Source organism: Elephas maximus, chromosome 7 (genome assembly GCF_024166365.1).
Source record: "Elephas maximus indicus isolate mEleMax1 chromosome 7, mEleMax1 primary haplotype, whole genome shotgun sequence".
NCBI lineage: Eukaryota > Metazoa > Chordata > Mammalia > Proboscidea > Elephantidae > Elephas > Elephas maximus.
This window is the reverse complement of record NC_064825.1, coordinates 17,757,901-17,775,358: the sequence shown is the minus strand read 5'-3', so window position 1 is coordinate 17,775,358 and position 17,458 is coordinate 17,757,901. Positions and strand designations below refer to the sequence as shown.

The 17,458-nt window shown below is 39.1% G+C and overlaps 1 protein-coding gene across 1 annotated transcript; it reads right to left on the bottom strand.

Annotated features, from left to right (window-relative positions):
- Positions 1 to 3,107: 3,107 nt before the first annotated feature.
- MMP12 (matrix metallopeptidase 12) lies at positions 3,108 to 12,778 on the bottom strand. The gene is made up of 10 exons (XM_049889631.1): positions 12,674 to 12,778; positions 11,647 to 11,894; positions 10,836 to 10,984; positions 10,625 to 10,750; positions 7,567 to 7,728; positions 6,920 to 7,043; positions 5,677 to 5,810; positions 4,832 to 4,991; positions 3,956 to 4,059; positions 3,108 to 3,228 (listed from the first exon to the last, which is right to left on the bottom strand). Exons 1-10 carry the CDS (start codon positions 12,776 to 12,778, stop codon positions 3,128 to 3,130), a joined length of 1,413 nt encoding a protein of 470 aa, XP_049745588.1. The 3' UTR covers positions 3,108 to 3,127.
- Positions 12,779 to 17,458: the final 4,680 nt, after the last annotated feature.

Genomic DNA, 17,458 nt, shown 5'->3' with positions numbered 1-17,458 from the left:
TACAAGTGCCAAGCTGACAAGGGGTTGATTGTGATTGTTAAGGCTATATGTCAACTTGGCTAGGCCATGATTCTCAGTGGTTTCCTAGATATTGTATAAACATCCTCCATTTTGTGATCTGAGAGGAGCAGTCAATCAGTTGAAAGTCAATCAGTTTCCTTGAAGACGTTGCCTGTATCCAATATGTAAGGATGTTCTGACAAAGTTCACTCTCTTTGGATCCTGCATCTAACTTGTCATCCTCTGACCTCCAGTTCTTGGGACATGAGCCAGCAGCTTGAGGCCTGACCTGCGGATCTTGGGATTCACCAGCTCCTGCAATCCTGTGAGCCAGCAGCCTTCTGCCTGGCCCCTTCTGCCTGACTTGCTGATTTTGGGTTTGTCAGCCCCTGCAATCACGTGAATCAGAAGCCTCCAGCCTGATGCATGACCCATGGATTTGGGACTTACCAGCCCCCACAATTGCATGAGCCATTTCTTTGAGATAAAACTTTCTCTATGTATTTATGGAAACCCGTTGGCATAGTGGTTAAGTGCTACAGCTGTTTACCAACGGGTTGGTAGTAGTTCAAATCCACCAGGCGCTCCTTGGAAACTCTATGGGGCAGTTCTACTCTTTCCTATAGGGTCACTATGAGTTGGAATGAACTTTATGGCAATGGTTTTTTTTTTTTTTTTTTTTGTCTATATGTACTTCACTGGTTTTGCTACTGTAGAGAACCTAGCCTAAGACAGATGGCTTGACCCTACTCCTTGCAAAAAAAACCCTAGAATTGTGCTACAGGAGCACATACTTGAGAGAATGGATCTAAACCATAAAGGACTGAGAGCTCCATCCCTATCTAAATTCTTTCTAATCTTATTTGCCCTAATAGATTTTTAGCTCATTCCACTAGTTAGAAATAATCATCTGAGCTAAAACAGACTTGACCATTTCTTGGGTCACAAGTACATCATGAATGGTCTGTAAATAAATTGAAAGCTAGAAGAATTCCACAAACCCATAAATTAGTGGGAACCCCCCACTTCTTGGAAGAAAAGAATGGGAGATCTGCTCCCGTAAAGATTACAGTCTAGGAAACCCTACAGGGCAGTTCTACTGCCATAGAGTCATTGAGTCAGAATTGACTCGAAGGCACAAAACAACAACAACTACAATGTATACAACACAGGAAGTTGACAGAAGAGTGGCCAAGCTGCCAGCATTTGCTTTTTCACAATAAATGTATGAGGTGGTGTCTTAGTCATCTAGTGCTGCTATAACAGAGATACCACAAGTGGATGGCTTTAACAAAGAGAAATTTATTTTCTAGCAGTCTAGTAGGTTACAAGTCCAAATTCAAGGCATTGGCTCCAGGGGAAGGCTTTCTGTCTGTCGGCTCTGAAGGAAGATCCTTGTCCTCAATCTTCCCATGGTCGAGGAGTTTCTCAGGATGACTCTGCTCCTGGCGCTGCTTTCTTGGTGGTGTGAGGTCCCCAAATCTCTGCTTGCTTCCCTTTCCTTTTATCTCTTGAGATAAAAGGTGGTGCAAGCCACACCCCAGGGAAACTCCCTTTACCTTGGATCAGGAAGGTGACCTGAGTAAGAGTGGTGTTATAATCCCATCCTAATCCTCTTTAACACAAAATTACGATCACAAGATGGAGGACAACAACTCAATACTTAGAATCATGGCTTAACCAGCTTGATACACATGTTTTTGGGGGGACATAATTCAAACCAATGCAGATGGTGTTAGGGATTGAATTGTGTCCCCCAGAAATATGCATCAACTTGGCTAGGCCATGATTCCTATTGTGTGATTGTCTACCATTTTGTGATCTGTTGTGATTATCCTGTGTTGTAAATCCTAACCTCTATGAGGTTAATGAGGCAGAATTAGAGGCAGTTATGTCAATGATGCAAGATAAGGTTTTACTTTGAGCCACTCTTTTGAGATACAAAAGCAAAGAGGAGAGGGACCTCATACTACCAAGAAAGAAGCACCAGGAGGAGAGCAAATCCTTTGGACCTAGGGTCCCTTGAGAAGCTCCTAGATCGGGAGAAGATCTATGACAAGGACCTTCCTCTAGAGCCTTCCCCTGGAGTTGACACTCTGAATTCAGATTTTTAGCCTCCTAAACTGTGAGAGAATAAACTTACATTAAAGTCACTCCAGATAGTTCTGTTACATTGGCACTAGATAACTAAGACAGGTGGTATCACTAATATTTCCTCCCGAATCTAAGGAAACTTGGATTTAATCACTTGACCAGGTCACATAACAACTGCATGGCCCAAATTGTGAGACTTGAGCTGAGATCAAATTTTACCAGAATGGAAAATTCCCATTTTATCCCTTCTCCAGATTTGAAGCAATACACTGTAGGTATATACATTTTGGGGTCATGTTCAGTCCAGAGAATGCCCTTTTGCCTTGAGCCCAAAGGAAATCAGTGCTTTAGAGCAGTGGCAAAACAAATCTAAATTTTTCCTTCTTTTTTAGTTGCCATGTCTATTCACCTCTTGGTACAGTAACAGGGTGACAGGGAGACTTCGTCGTTCCAAAGTTGTTTTTGAAATGCACATTCCGATATTCAAGAAGAAATTTCTTAAAGGCCACTTTCTCTCAAAGTTTTTATTTGATCAAATATGTATATATACACTTTATAATATTAAGAAAGTCAACACAAACAGCAAAAATAGTTACATTATTGCAATTTAAATAGTTTACTTACATAATTGTCATTTTTAAAGTTCTAAATATATTCTGCTTTTACTTTTAAAGAATTAAAATGGTATACTTGCTGAAATATTTACTGGCCATAGAAATTATTTTCTAATTGTAGGTAAGAGAAAGATAACTAGTACAAGGGTTAACTAGTCCAAGGAGCCAACTTATAAAGCATTCTATAAAAGATGTTCTCTTGGTCTCTATTTTCAAACTTAGTCAAGTAAAAATTGACAATGAAATGACCATATTCTAAGGGTTTTCAAAATTGAAAATACTTTTTATGATTATATATCTATGACCTCTAGATTTTACCTTCTTTTTTTTATGAAACCTATCACTGAGTGCATAGCAAATACACAATAAATACTTATTAACCTGAAGTGAATTGACAACCATCATTAGTTATACCATTTCTAACAACCAAACCCATCATTGCTTTTTAGTCTTCTGGTAACACGATTGGATTGGACGTCATATTCAAGTTGGTTAGATCCTTGGAAGAAATAGTAGTGCTCTAAAAATAAGAACAAAATTCAATTATTTCTTTGTATTTCTTTTTTAAAAAAGATAACAAATCTGTGTTTTTATCTAGATTAGATAAGGTCTAGGTCTAACCTGAGAACATAAATATTGAGTCCTTGGCTGGGTCTCCTATCTACTGCCAGTCATTTCACAGTTAAATATTTTTATTAGTTTCCTTGGGAGGATTGTCTTCAAAGGCTGACCATTAAGATGCAAATGTTTTGGAAAAGACACACCCCAAACTGAAGACTCAGGGTGGGAGAGAGGAGACTGGGCCCAGGTAGGGCAAACAGACGGAAGTGAAAAGGTGCTGGGGAGAAATGAAAACAAAAAATCTCGACCCAGTCAACAGTTTTGCTTAGGTTGACCTTGCTTAAAGACATCTTAACACAAACTTAAACTCTTTCATCCTACCCTTAACCCCAGTTCATGAAGGCCTCTGAAGGGTTGAAGGGCCTGAAAGGAAGATAAAGAATATGAGGTATAAAGAAGTATATAAGGCTCTGGAGACTCCAGGTTGCCTGTCTAGGTTGCCCATATGCTCATTCCCATACACTGCAACTGACTGTGGTTAGAGGAAATTCCAGAGACTCGGACACACGGGTTCAACAATCACCCTAGGAATCAGAAGCCATTGCCTCTACTGGCCATTTCCTCATTCTTCCAGTTTGCCTATTCTGAGCCAAGCACATATCTTCATGGTTTCATAATCTACTTACTTTTAGAATAGAAGACTGCATCGATTTTAGGCCCAATTCCTGGGAAGTTCTTGGTTATCAATTTGGGATAACCATGGTCCATAGATTGTGTCCTCTCATCATACCTGAGCAGAGAAATAGCAAGCAGGGACATGATCAGAAAATGAATTTCACAACATGCAGCTTCCAACCCCCAAACCTGCCTTCTGTCTTGGAAGTCTCTTTCTGAAGAGGTCAAGACAGCACAGATAAGAAAACCAATGACCTAGAATGGTTCACTCACTAGAAGTTCCTGTAGGACTCAAAACCTAGGCTTTCTGACTTTTAGTTAAACACTTCCCCACCACCCCACAATGCTGTCTTCTGTGCACAGCCCTGATTTTGAATGTGATTGGAGCCTGGTATTGAATGTGATTTGGCTACGGCCCAGGCCCCCATTGACCAATTATTTAGCTGCCTGTCATTGCCTTCTTTTCAAAATTCTCACTGAGACAAAAGCAACCATTTTTCTTAGAAGATAACAGAAGAAGAACAGGCAAGGGTTTAAGATCCACGGAGCCAAAGGGTTTTAAACATTCATGTTAGAGAGAAATTGAGAATCGACCTTTTATCATTTCCAGGCTATAAAGTCAGGCTCTAGTTTTCTTTCCTAAATTCTCTTTTACCAAGAAGAGTTTTGTTTCTTTCCAGGCTTCACAGTGACAATTGAATCCAAAAGTACAGAGTAAAGGACTAGGTTGGCAATAACTGTCCCAGTCCTCTGTTCTGTTCATTCCTTTCTTCCCAGGAAGGTCAAAAATCTTTGGGAACTTGCATAGAAAAACTGCCTTCTGGAAAACTCATTTCATGCCTGTTTCATAAGTCTCAGGAGTCAAATTACCAACTTTTAAAGCTTACCTCCAATACTGATTATCTACAAAGAAGTAAGTTTTGTAGATAAGTGGGTTAAAAACAGCTGCATCAATTTTTTTCACAGAGCCAGGGAAGCCCAGAGAACATATGCTCTTGGGATAATTTGGCTGTGGTCTTAAATGGCTGATTAGCCAGTACTTGTCATCTGTAAAGGAAAAGGAAAAGAAAAAGGGTACTTTGGAACTACACACACACAAAAGTAATAAAAATGCTGACTCAACACAACCTCTTCCCCACCGCCCCCCCCCCCATAGTTCTAAAAAAATCTTGTTTGGTTTGTTAGTGTTTTTAAGATCTTGCTCTGATTTTCAATCTATTGACTGAGGGCTAAACTAATTTGCATTGGTGACATTACCATTACTATTTTCGCACCAGAGAAACAAACCCAGGAATTTTTTATGAATATATGAAAGAATAGAAATTGGCATCAATTCCATTGTTTTAATGCACAAGGTTTTATTTGGCATATATCAAAAAGGCGAAAGTAGAAAATGGCCAAGCAAACCGCCAGAGCCATGTCTGTCCAAGGCCAAGGAACCTCACAGAATCATCAGTATATACATATATATATATAGTTTTTAAAGATTTTTTAAATGGTCTCTTATGGTTCCATGTTTTTTTTTTTTTTCCACAAATATTACCATTTTTTCTGAAAGTTATGTATTACCTAGATATTTAGGCTATTTTGGCTTTTAGTTCAGGGCCACCATTGCTAACATTGGAAAGGCTTTTTTGGGCTATGCCCACATAAAGTTGTCATGTGCCATCGAGTCAAGTCCTATTCTCTTCTTTGAAGTAGATTCAGTGACAAAACTGAACATTGTAATTACCTTTAAAAAGAAAAACTTGATTTCTGGCTTTAATTTCATAAGCGGCTTGAATGACAGATGGCAAGGTTGGCCATAAAGAAGAAATTAAATTAACACTGATCCTTGATGACTCAGGAAACTTCCACCAGAAGAACCTGATATGAAAAACAAATTAACACATGCTAAGAATCATGAAATGTTTGAATGGGAGCCAAGCCTGTTGCCGTCCAGTCAATTCCAACTCAGAGCAACCTTACAGGACAGAGGCGAATTACCCCATGGAGTTTCCAAGGAGAGTCTGGTGGATTTGAACTGCTGACCTTTTGGTTAGCAGCCATAGCACTTAACCACTACGCCACCAGGGTTTCCGTTTGAATGGGAAGGACCTGTGAAATGACTTGTGTTTCTTTTCATCATCTTCACATTCTGTTGCATAGACATCTTTTTCAAATTCTCAGGGTACAAGCACCACAGGGAAAGGATCTTAATCAATTATTTTTCATAACAATGATTTGAATAGGAAACCTAGTATATGGAAACATCTGCTATATGGGAACACCCTGGAGCTTGGAATCAGAGGATCTAGCTTCTTGTCTGGCCTCAATATCAATTCACTAATTCTGTAACCTAAAGGAGGTCACCTAGTGTCTCAGTTTTATAATCTCAAAAATGGGAAAAATATTTATTCTAACCAATACAAAGTGGGAAAATGTGAGCTCTGCTTGTTTCTAAGAAATCGCATTTCCCGTTTGCTTATTTCTTCACATATATTTCTCAAAACACATGAAACCTCGATCTCAACACAATTCCTAAATTAATTTTTACTCCCCCCACAAATACCTCCTTTTATCTGTGTTCCAATACAGAAACTATATGCCACCCTGGAATTCTCTATAATCAAGAAATCGAGTCTACTTAACTTTTTCAGGAATCTCTTAAAACTAGTCTCTTTCTTAGGTATTGTCATTGCCATAGTCCACCATTTTTGTCTATGATTACAGTAGCCTGACTTCTCTGCTTCCTTCTTTATCTTTCAACAACCCCAAATATGACCTCAAATCCATTCTAGCTAAAACACATATCTATAATCATACAGCTTTCCTGCTTCAAAATCATTAATACCTCTCTACTAACTACAGTATGAAGTCCAAAGCTCTGCTTACAAGTTTTATCTACTTCATTTTTCACTATTCTTTAACCACCACGACAACAAAAATCTAAAGAAAGAGCCTATAATATTGATTAGATTTGAAAACAGTCCTACCTGTCTTTAAAGAAAAATATTCTATTTCCGATTATAGTGGCAGCATCAAAACTCAAGTTGGGGTCACAGATAGTTGATTCTGTACTGTCAGGAGGTGGCATGGGTTGGTACTTCTCTGGGCCTCCTGAAAATACATTTCAAGAAACATTGGGGAAAAATCTGCACTTCAGATCGTAAGAGGAAAAAAAAACAACATTACAATGCTTTTGATGAAGAAGGTTAAAAAAAAAAACTTAAATTTTCTATAATATCAACAGAAGGCCTACAATAAAAATCTTTTTTTTTTTTCATATAGTTGTAACTTCATGGACAGAAGAAAATCTGCTCTTTGTCTGGTTTTCCTGTTCCAGTTAGATTTTCTGTGTACTTTCTGCAATAGGGCAATGGTATGTTGAATAAAATACCACCAGAATTGAGGCCCAAAGACTCAGGTTGTACCCTGGACTCTAACATTAACTACATGACTTTAGGGAAGCTACTAGATCTCTTGTCCTCCTCTGTAAAATGAATTTAGCATTTATGCTACTTACCTCACAGGGCTCAAGAGAAAAGACAGCTGGGTTAAAGCTTTATGCAAATATAGATGTTAGATTACCCCTAAGAGTGAGTATCTTCATATAGCAAAATGGTAAAGAAATTCAACTCACCATAAAGGGACTGAATGCCACGTATGTCATCAGTAGAGAGGCGAAATGTATTGGTGTCAACATAACTGTAGGTAGGGAACATTATGGCCTTTCGATCATTGGAATGATTAAGACCCAAGGAATGACCAATCTCATGAACAGCAACAAGGAACAAGTTTATGCCTAAAAGGAAACCAGCAAAAAAGAGGAAAAATCAGTGAAATACTTTGGCATCTAGAAGACAACAAGATGAGACTCAGACACACCGAAAAGGGAACCACTTTGGGAATCTTTTACTTGTTGTTTCCCCACTATCTTGAACAGGGTTTCTCAATCTCAGAACTATTGACATTTTAGGCCATATAATTCTTTTCTCAGTGGTTGTCCTGGCATTATATGATATTTTGAAATCTGTGGTTCCTACCCACTAAATGTCAATAACAACCTCCCCTCTAATATTGACAATCATCTCTAGACATTGCCAAATATCCTCTTGGGGCCAAAATCACTTTCAGGTTAAGAACCATTGCACTAGCAGACAAATAAAATATATCGTGTTGTGAAAATTTCTAGAATCTCATACCTATGTTCAATGGTTTTCATTACTTTTGAAACATTCCTGATTCCCATGCCTTCCTTCTGCTTTTACTTTTAATCAGGCTTCAGTGGATACAGAAACCCTTTAGCAATCATCCCTTGCTCTTCATATAAACCCCCAAAAATTAAGTTCCAAAGGTCAAATCAATGCAGCTCTTTATCTTCATTCAATTTAAAACTGATTAAAACCATTTCTACCATAAGACACCACTCTGACTTGGAACTGCAGCCAGTCCCAGAAACCACCTTCAGCCAAACAATAGACAGGCCTATAAATGAACAATAGCACTCAAAAAGAACATGCTCCGTAGAACAAACAATTATACATACAAGACCAATATTTGCCCCAAAGTAAAGATGAGAAGTCAGGAAGGGGTAGGGAAACCAGATGAAAGGAAATGGAGAACCCAGGGCGGAAATGGGGAGTGTTGACACAGTGTGGGGATTGCAACCAATGTCGTGGGACGCTTTGTGTACAATTTGTTAAATGGGAAACTAATTTGCTCTGTAAACTTTCACCTAGAGCACAATAACACTAATGCTATTCCAGACACTATGAGTCACTGAGTAACATAATGCATTACACCTAATCCTTGCAATTGAAAGAAAGCCATCATGCTTGAGTCAAGATTCAAATCCTAAATTCTTGGCTCTAAGCTCATGCTTTTACTATATATGATTCTAAATGAAAGAAATGAGTTTATGCTTTAGTTTTCCCTGCTCACTTTTTTGTATGCCTAGAGAATGGACCTTGATAGATAAGAAATAGAGGCATGTCCCTTCTCTCAAATTCTCTGTTTCATAAGATTTGAGCAATTTCTGACTGACATTTATCTGTGATCTAGCCTAACACCTCCATTTTTTTTCTTTTCTTTTTCTAGGGCAAAACTGAAGCTCAAAAGAACTATGACTTGTCCAGAGTTACCCACTACTTAGCTACAAAGCCTAGTCTTGAAATATTTTCTAATATTAGTCTGTGAACATAGAGCCTACATCTCTCTCTCGTGAAGTGTCTAGGAACACATATTACAAGTATTCCCTACTATAACACAGGGATCAACAGCAGGAGCTTCGTTTCATCTCTCCACTCTGTATAAGGCTGGGAATAAGAGTAAACAAAATCTTTTACAATTTGGCCTACATCTGCATTTACCCTATCCTCATAATACTTTGTACAAGCCACACCCCTGATCCTCATCTCAAAATATTAGATTTCTGTTTCCCCACTAGATCGTGTGCTCAAGGGCCGGACTGTGTCCTTTCTCATCTCTAGCCAAACACACCCACCACCAAACACCATAATAGAAACTCAGAAAGCATTGAGATAATTGTTCATTTAATTTACTGGAGGCTGTGGGTCAAAAAATTAGTTTAAAAGTAAGCATTTTTAATTCAATTTTTTATAAATAATTTATCTTTTTGAAAGTAGAGAATTGGCCAATTAAAAATAAGGCAACACAAACAGGTGGGAAGTATACATTAAACTAGGAGCATGTTCTTGCCCCAGTTTTTCCACAAGGAAAATCTGATCTTGGTCCTCTATATGTAAAGTTCTGGATTAAATGATCTAAGGTCCTTGAGGACTCCAAAACATTAATTCTGCTGAGGTTAACCAGCACAAATCTCCCTTTTCATCAGATGAAGACATTGCAAATAACCTTGGGTAACAACATCTGGCTGCATTTGAGTTAAACAGGAATTCAGTTCTACATGATTTTGTGGTCTTCTGATAATGGCAAAGTCCTCTTCTCATCAAGAAGTTTATAAAGCTCAGGCCTTGTTCCAGACTAAAATAAGCCTTTTTGTTGGATTTTAAGTATCTATAAAAATGTTCCCACCCAATGTGAGCAATATCAGCTAGGGGGGAGAAGCTGAGTAGAACATATTCTTGATGACTTTCTTCGCATTTATTTTCCACATAAGTGAAAGTCATATAATCTAGAATTTCCAATAGAAAGATTAGGCAGGTTTGACATGGTGGTTTGAACTTTCCTATAGATAATAATTTCCTAAACAACAGGGGAACTGAGTTTACACCATCCCCTGTCTCTATAATAACCTTGTTTATGTCACTATGAATCTAAGAAATTGTTAGCATATTGTGCATCATGCAGAAGACCTTACCCAAGGGTGGGTGGCACACACAAAACCAGTATGTTTGAGTTTATGAATTGCATTGACAAGAACTGTCACCTTTATCACAAATTTTACCATTCCATGCTATGGTTCTTAAGGTACCCAAGTTCATACTAATGAACCAGTGCATCCTCATAAATCTTAGAACTGGTCTTAAACATGACCTAGTCTAATATCCTCAATTTACAGAGGGTAAAATTTAGACACAGACATATAAGCTGTATTTTATTTAATGGCAAAGTTAGAATCCAAACAAGTTTCTCTATTCTACAATCTTTTCTCAGAATGTAGCCTTGCAGAACCAGGACATAATTTAGAATTTGTTTTAAAGCAATATTTTGCCAACCTTTGAAGCCTTTAGTCCAGATTTCACTTTCATCAAAATGTGTGTCTCCTCCAATACCAGTTCCAGGTGCAAAAGCATGGGCTATGACTCCACCTCTACCATCAAAAGGATAGAAGTCTCCATGAGCTTTTAAAAAAGACAAGAAAATTAGTCCTATATCTTCTATAGGTCATGCCAAATGACACAGGTTAAGCAAGTCCAAGTTCCCTACCTCCTTGTGCAAAAAAGATCATAATGTCGGCCTCGCCTGCATAAATCTGTCTGAATGTCAAGGGTGTCACATCACTCCATACTTGAAAAGCTTTCTGGATGGCATAGTTAACATCCTCACGCGCCATGTCAGGAGTGTAATTCTGGATTCTTTATCAGCAAGAGAAAAATATATGTTAATATATTACAGCAATACTTCATTTGTCCTAGCATTATTGGAGGAGGAATTATTTCGTAAATCAACAGTCCAAATAAGAAAAACTTGCTTCATTAAATGTTTTCCCATGAACAGCTTTCTTAAACAAAATCAATTTTTTCTTATTTATGAATTACAGGTCATCATTGTGAAGGATTTCCACACAACTTATGCTCTTTTGCCCCTGCTCCCCAACTTTTGCTTTTATTCACCCCGAATATTCTATAAAACTTTCTTGTCTCTTAGTTATAGTAGATTCAGCTTCATTTTCCTTCTACTGGCAGCTTTTCTACCCTCCTCAACTTGCAAGCCAAACAATCTTCCTTTAGTAAACAATTCTCCCTTATATAATGAACTTTAACATCTCTCAGTGATACAAATGGTTAACAGACTCAGCTGCTGACCAAAAAATTGGAGATACAATTCCACCCAGACGTGTCTCAGAAGAAACGGCTGCGATCAAACCCAAACCCTATAGAAGACAGTTCCATTCTGACACACACTGAGTTTTTTTTCTGGTCTTATAATTGGGGAAGGAGGCTTCTTATCTACTGCCAGATTTAGGGCATATCCAAGATGGGTGAAAAAGGAGAAGACTACCTGGCTACAACATTACCTGTAGGTGATATGACGTTTCTTCCACACTGGCCTGCCTGGCATTGTACTGTAATGACGAACATCAGGCATGCCGCACCGAGGGGTGTGCATCATCTCCAGGGTAGGTGTATCCAGTCGGCCGGTCACTTTTAGCCCCAAGAACTGCTGCATTTCCTGGATTTTATTCTCCATGAAGTTCTCATTGAATTTCATTTTTGTCATTGGAATTTTTTCCATATGGAAATCATAAAAGGTTTCCAAGTATTTCTGGAAAAAATACATTTAGTATTACTTTACTATACAGGTAGATGTTTCTGTTGGAGCCCACGTGAGCTCTGCAAAACTCAAATAACTGATGATTTGAACCAGGCATTTTGGACATCCTAATCACAAAACTGCCAGTCTGTTAGATTTGGACCATTAACTATAACGAAAATACATTTTAATATTCTGTACTATCAAAGATGTGTCATAAATTATCATTACCAAGATTGACTTCTGAAAGCCCTCTGGAAACACCTTTACGTCTCTACCTCCTCGAACTTGTTTCTACTCTTTAAAATTTGTTCCATCATCTAGCATATCATGACATTCAGTAAGGAGCAAACTCTTTATTGTTGGGATGCTTCAGTTGTTACGTTGCCTTAAACTCAAAGCTCAACACAATGGGCAACTATGCCAAAATCAAGCAGAAAATAGGGAGATTATAACTAGGGAAATCAATTTTTTAAAATCCTAATGCAATTTTTAAAAATCCTAATAGGGTCACTATGAGTCAGAATTGGCTAGATGGCAATGAGTTTGGTTTTTCGGGTTTAATGCATTTTTTTAAATGCTTGTGAAGAAATATCTGGGATGATGGCAGCCTGAAGTGGTTAAATTAATCAAGCCATTGTTCAAATCTCCAATTAACTTGCATTCTTTTTGTAATGTAAAGTTAATACTAAAAACAGTCTCCTATGTCAGTTTGCAGCTAGTACCTTTCAAAACAAAACAGGCCAATGCAATAAATATCTCAAATAAAATATTATAGTGTCAATACTTACTTCAGCAAACACCAACTCATTTTCTTCCAGGCTTTTATCAGGTGAGAGAGGAACAGCTCCAGAAGCAGTGGCTTGCAGGACTAGGATTAACAGGAGAATCTTCATTCTAAAGTTCTCTTAAAGGACTTAACCCGGTTTACTCTGATCCTCTTCTGTTCAAGTTCCTTAAATGTCCCTCTTTTTATAGCCCTTAGACCAGGTTCTGTGAATATGAAATCCTTTGAGTGACTCACAGTTGATATCATCCTTTGATTTAACTAAAAAAAATGCAAACACAAGCAAGAACTTATTCTAGGATCAACAATGGGGTCAGTTAACATCTAACCTATCAGTTGGTCAATTGGCACCTAACTCCTCACTCAGGCAGCTAAGAGTATATTTTAAGAGCCTATTATCTTCAAAAATGATAAATAAGCTCCACCCATACTACAAAAAAAAGCCATTGTAAGAAAAATACAGGAGTCTCTGGATGGTGCAAATGGTTAATGAGCTCGGCTACTAACCAAAAGGTTGGAGGTTCAAGACCACCAGAGACACCTGAGTAGAAAGACCTGGTGTTCTGCTTCTGAAAAATCAGCCCCTGAGAGTTCTGTGGAGCACAGTTCTACTCTGACACACTTGGGGCCACCAGGAGTCAGGGTCCACTTGATCATAACTGGTTTTGTTTTTAAACCCCTAAAATATGAAAATAACTGAAAAATGTATTTATAGAAAGCTCAGTATTCTCTATTTTCACTATCGCTTTCCTTTATCTTCGTTACAAATGAAATCATTTTATTAAAGTAAATTTTAAAAGAGGTTCCAAACCAAAACCTGATGCCGTCAAGTCTACTCCGACTTATAAAGACCCCGTAGGACAGAGTAGAGCTGCCCCACAGGGTTTCCAAGTAGCGGGTGGTGGATTTGAACTGCCGACCTTTTGGTTAGCAACCTAGCTCTTAACTACTGCTCCACCAGGGCTCCTAAAAGAGGTTACATTAAAAAAAAAAAAATCCCTTTACCAAAATAGATGAACCCTCTCCAAGCTGAACCTAGCTCCCTAGAGAACTGTATGCACAGCTCCCTAGAGAACTGTGTATAAGAGACCTGATATTCAGCGATGAAAAGTTCCTAATAACACGATGCTTTGATGTTTTTTTCTATGTGTTGTACAGGCTGAGAGCTCTTCAGCCATCTGAACGGAAGCACAATCCTAATTGCTTAGCTGGTTGGGGATTCCAGAGGCAAACTTTCCCTATCTCTCAAATAGTCTGGAGTTGGTGGCATGAGGGCCAACATTTTCAAACTTGTGAGATAGGACAATTTTGCCTCTGGAATCTCTACCTCCCTATCGGTTCAGCTCCCTTTGCTCTTGACCTAACTGTTCCATCTCCACAGAATCTGGCTGTCAATAAATAGAGAATGTTTAAAGACAGAAAACTAAGAGACAGGGAATAAAACTCCAAAAGTAGAATTGTGCACGTTAGATTTGCTCTGTGGGGACAGGTTTTACTCAGCATCCCTTCAAATCACACCACAAGTTAGCTGTCTCCTGAATCTAAAAGAACAGTCTGGGTAGCAGGAAGAGACACAATAGTTTGTTATGATTCAGTCATTGCTCTGCTCTCCCTTCTTAGCCTGGGAAATGCTGGCTTCTCTCCAGGTAAATACTCAGGCCAATTTTCTCTGAGGTTGAGGCTCCAGGAGAAGGGTTCCCTCCTCAAGTAGGAAGGCCCTCTGCTGTGCACCTTGCCTTCACCTTCAAATCTGCATTTTACGAACTCTGATTTTGACCTCTAGGTTCCTCAGTTTTTCATTTGAAAATGAGGAAAATAATCTTTGCTTTCTATGCTTTTGTGATGATTAGATGAAACAATGTATTACAAACACCAAAAAAAGCCATTGCCGCTGGGTTGATTCTGACTCACAGTGACTCTATAGGACAGAGTAGAGCTGCCCCGTAGGGTTTCCGAGGCAGTAAATCTTTAAGGAAGCAAACTGCCTCATCTTTCTCCCAGGGATGGGCTGGTGTGTCCCAACCACTAACAATTCAGTTAGTAGCTGAGCACTTTAAACTCTGTGCTACAAGGGCTCCTTCTATTATAAATACTCAAAACCAAACCAAACCCTCTGCCGTCCAGTCGATTCCGACTCATAGGGCTTCTAAGGAGTGGCTGGTGAATTCGAACTGCCGACCTTTTGGTTAGCAGCCAAGCTCTTAACTGTGCCACCAGGGCTGCATTATAAATACAAACCAAAACCACGCCCACTGCCTTTGAGTTGATTCCGACTCATAGAGACCCTATAGGACAGAGTAGAACTGCCCCACAGGGTACTACACCAACAAGGCACATACTAAACATAGGTGCCAGAGACCTGGTGGTGTAGTGGTTAAGTTTTACAGCTGCTAACCCGAAGGTCAGCAGTTTAAATCCATCAGCCTATCCTTGGAAACCTTATGGGGCAGTTCTGTTCTGTTCTATAGGGTTGTTGGGAGTCAGAATTGACTCGATGGCAACGAGTTTACTAGTATCCATTCTGCTCCTATTGTCCTGAAAGGAGAATGACATGGCACCTTAAGTTTGTAACCAGATATAGCTCTAGGATTTATGGAGAGGACAATCATGAGGAAGAAGTGTAAACTGAGCCCTTCGAATATTGAATTTAACTCAAGAATAATAAGAGAAATAAGACAGAGTTTGGCTAGAACACAGGAAAAAGGGATTTATCAGAAAACATGAGAGGGGTTATTTCTCCACCAGGAGAACATTGTTCTGTGAGAGCAGGGTTTATCTGTGTGGTTCACCACTTATTCCTGGTGCCTGGAATTACCTTGGAGTCCCTAGATGCTACAAAGGGGTCAAAGTGCTCAGCGCTTGGCCACTAAACAAAAGGTTGAAAGTTGGGGTCCACTCAGAGACATCTGGGAAGAAAGGCTGATCTGCTTCCAAAAAATCGGTCATTGTAAACCCTATGGAGCAGAGCACACGCAGGGTCACCATGAGTAGGAATCAGCTCAATGGCAACTGGAAGTGGGACTGGTAGAACTATTCTGAAATTAGTAGATGTTCAATAAATACACATGTAGATGAATCTAGTTGGTGAATAGGGCTAAAGGACATCAGTAGTAAACTTACTGCGTGAAACAATCATCTCATGAAGCACACATCTCACTGAAACCACACAAGACCTGGAAGACTTGGAGGAAGTATCCTGAAAATGAAAAACATAAGACACAAGGAAAAAGTTGCCAAAGGAAGTGAAAGAATACCTCACTGGAAAGTTTCTAAAAACAGAAAACTCCATCCTAATTTTAATGCTTTCTGGGTATGGCTCACCAAGTGCCCCAAATGGGTCAAGTATGAGATAATGTCCATTTGGGCAGCCACAGGACACTACAGTCTTTGTAAGCTTAGGTTTTGGGGTCCAGATGATCTCCTTTAGAATTTTAGAGCCATGATTTTATGACCTTCGGCAATCATTTTAATCACGTTAAGACTTAATTTCTTCATTTGTAAAATTGGTATAATAATAGTACTTATCTCAAAGGTTGTTATAAAGATTACGTCAAATAATAGGGAAAAATATTTAACATAATGACTGATTCACCTTAAGGGTTCATGGATTGCTATCTTTCTTTCTTCTCCTTTACTGCCTTTCTTATGTAAGACATTTAGAAGAGGTTGGTAATAGAGATGAGGAGGGAGATCAACTACCTGCCCAGATGTCTCTCCTGTGGCAGAAGGTGCTACAAAAACGTTCTGACCTGATCTCAGACTGGAAGCTTAGGAAACAAGCACATGACTTCTAGGGAGACCCACTGAAGGAAGCCAAAATCAAGGGATCATTGACAATGCTCTGTGTGAAGAACACATGTGTGAAAGAAAGTGCAGAATGTAGCTGAAGTTAGAGTTCCTCATCAAAGGGACTACTTGCACTGATAAACCAGTTGCCGTCAAGTCCTATCCGACTAGCAGCAGTCCCATGTGTGAGTTGAACTGTACTCTAAACAGTTTTCAGTGGCTGATTTTTCAGGGGCTGAACTCATGAACCATTTGCATCATCCAGGGGCTCCACTTGTGCTGATAAGTGTTCCCTAACTGAAGGCAGATATTATAGCATAAAAGCATCCAAGGGTCTATTATATTGTTAACTCCCTGAGCCAGACATGAGGACATTCCAGGGTATAACCCCAATATAATCACCTGAAACCAGCTGCTGTGTCATCCCCAAGGATCGAGAGGCAAATTGAAGCCTGATCATTCCCAAGGACCAAGAAGCAAAAATGGGTCTTGAGATAACAAACACCCTTAGTCGACTCTTTCATGCACCAATATAGCTTGTTCATGCAGGAAGAACACTTGGGCTAATTTACCCTCTCCTTTTATGGATGAAGAAATGGGAGTCCGGAATAGGAAAGTGAATTGCTGAAAGGTCTCCTGACTCTGTCCTGACTTGTTGCTACAACATGCTTCATTTTGTCACGTATCAGTAGTGTCTTACCACTGCAGACACTGCAAAAACAATACTGTACCTACAAGCTTTTTTTTCTTTTTAATTATTGTGGTAAATATATATGTAACAAATGATTTGCCATTTCACCATTCTTCACCTGTGTAACACGGTAACGTGAGTTTTGCTTATCATGTTGTTCAACCATTACCATTAGCATCACCGTTATCCATTTCCAAATTTCTCCATCACCCTTAACAGAAGTTCAGTGTCCCCTAAGTAGTGAGTCCCTTTACTCCCCTCTGCCACCGGCAGCTCCACTGGAGAAAACCTGGTGATCTGCTCCCGTAACGA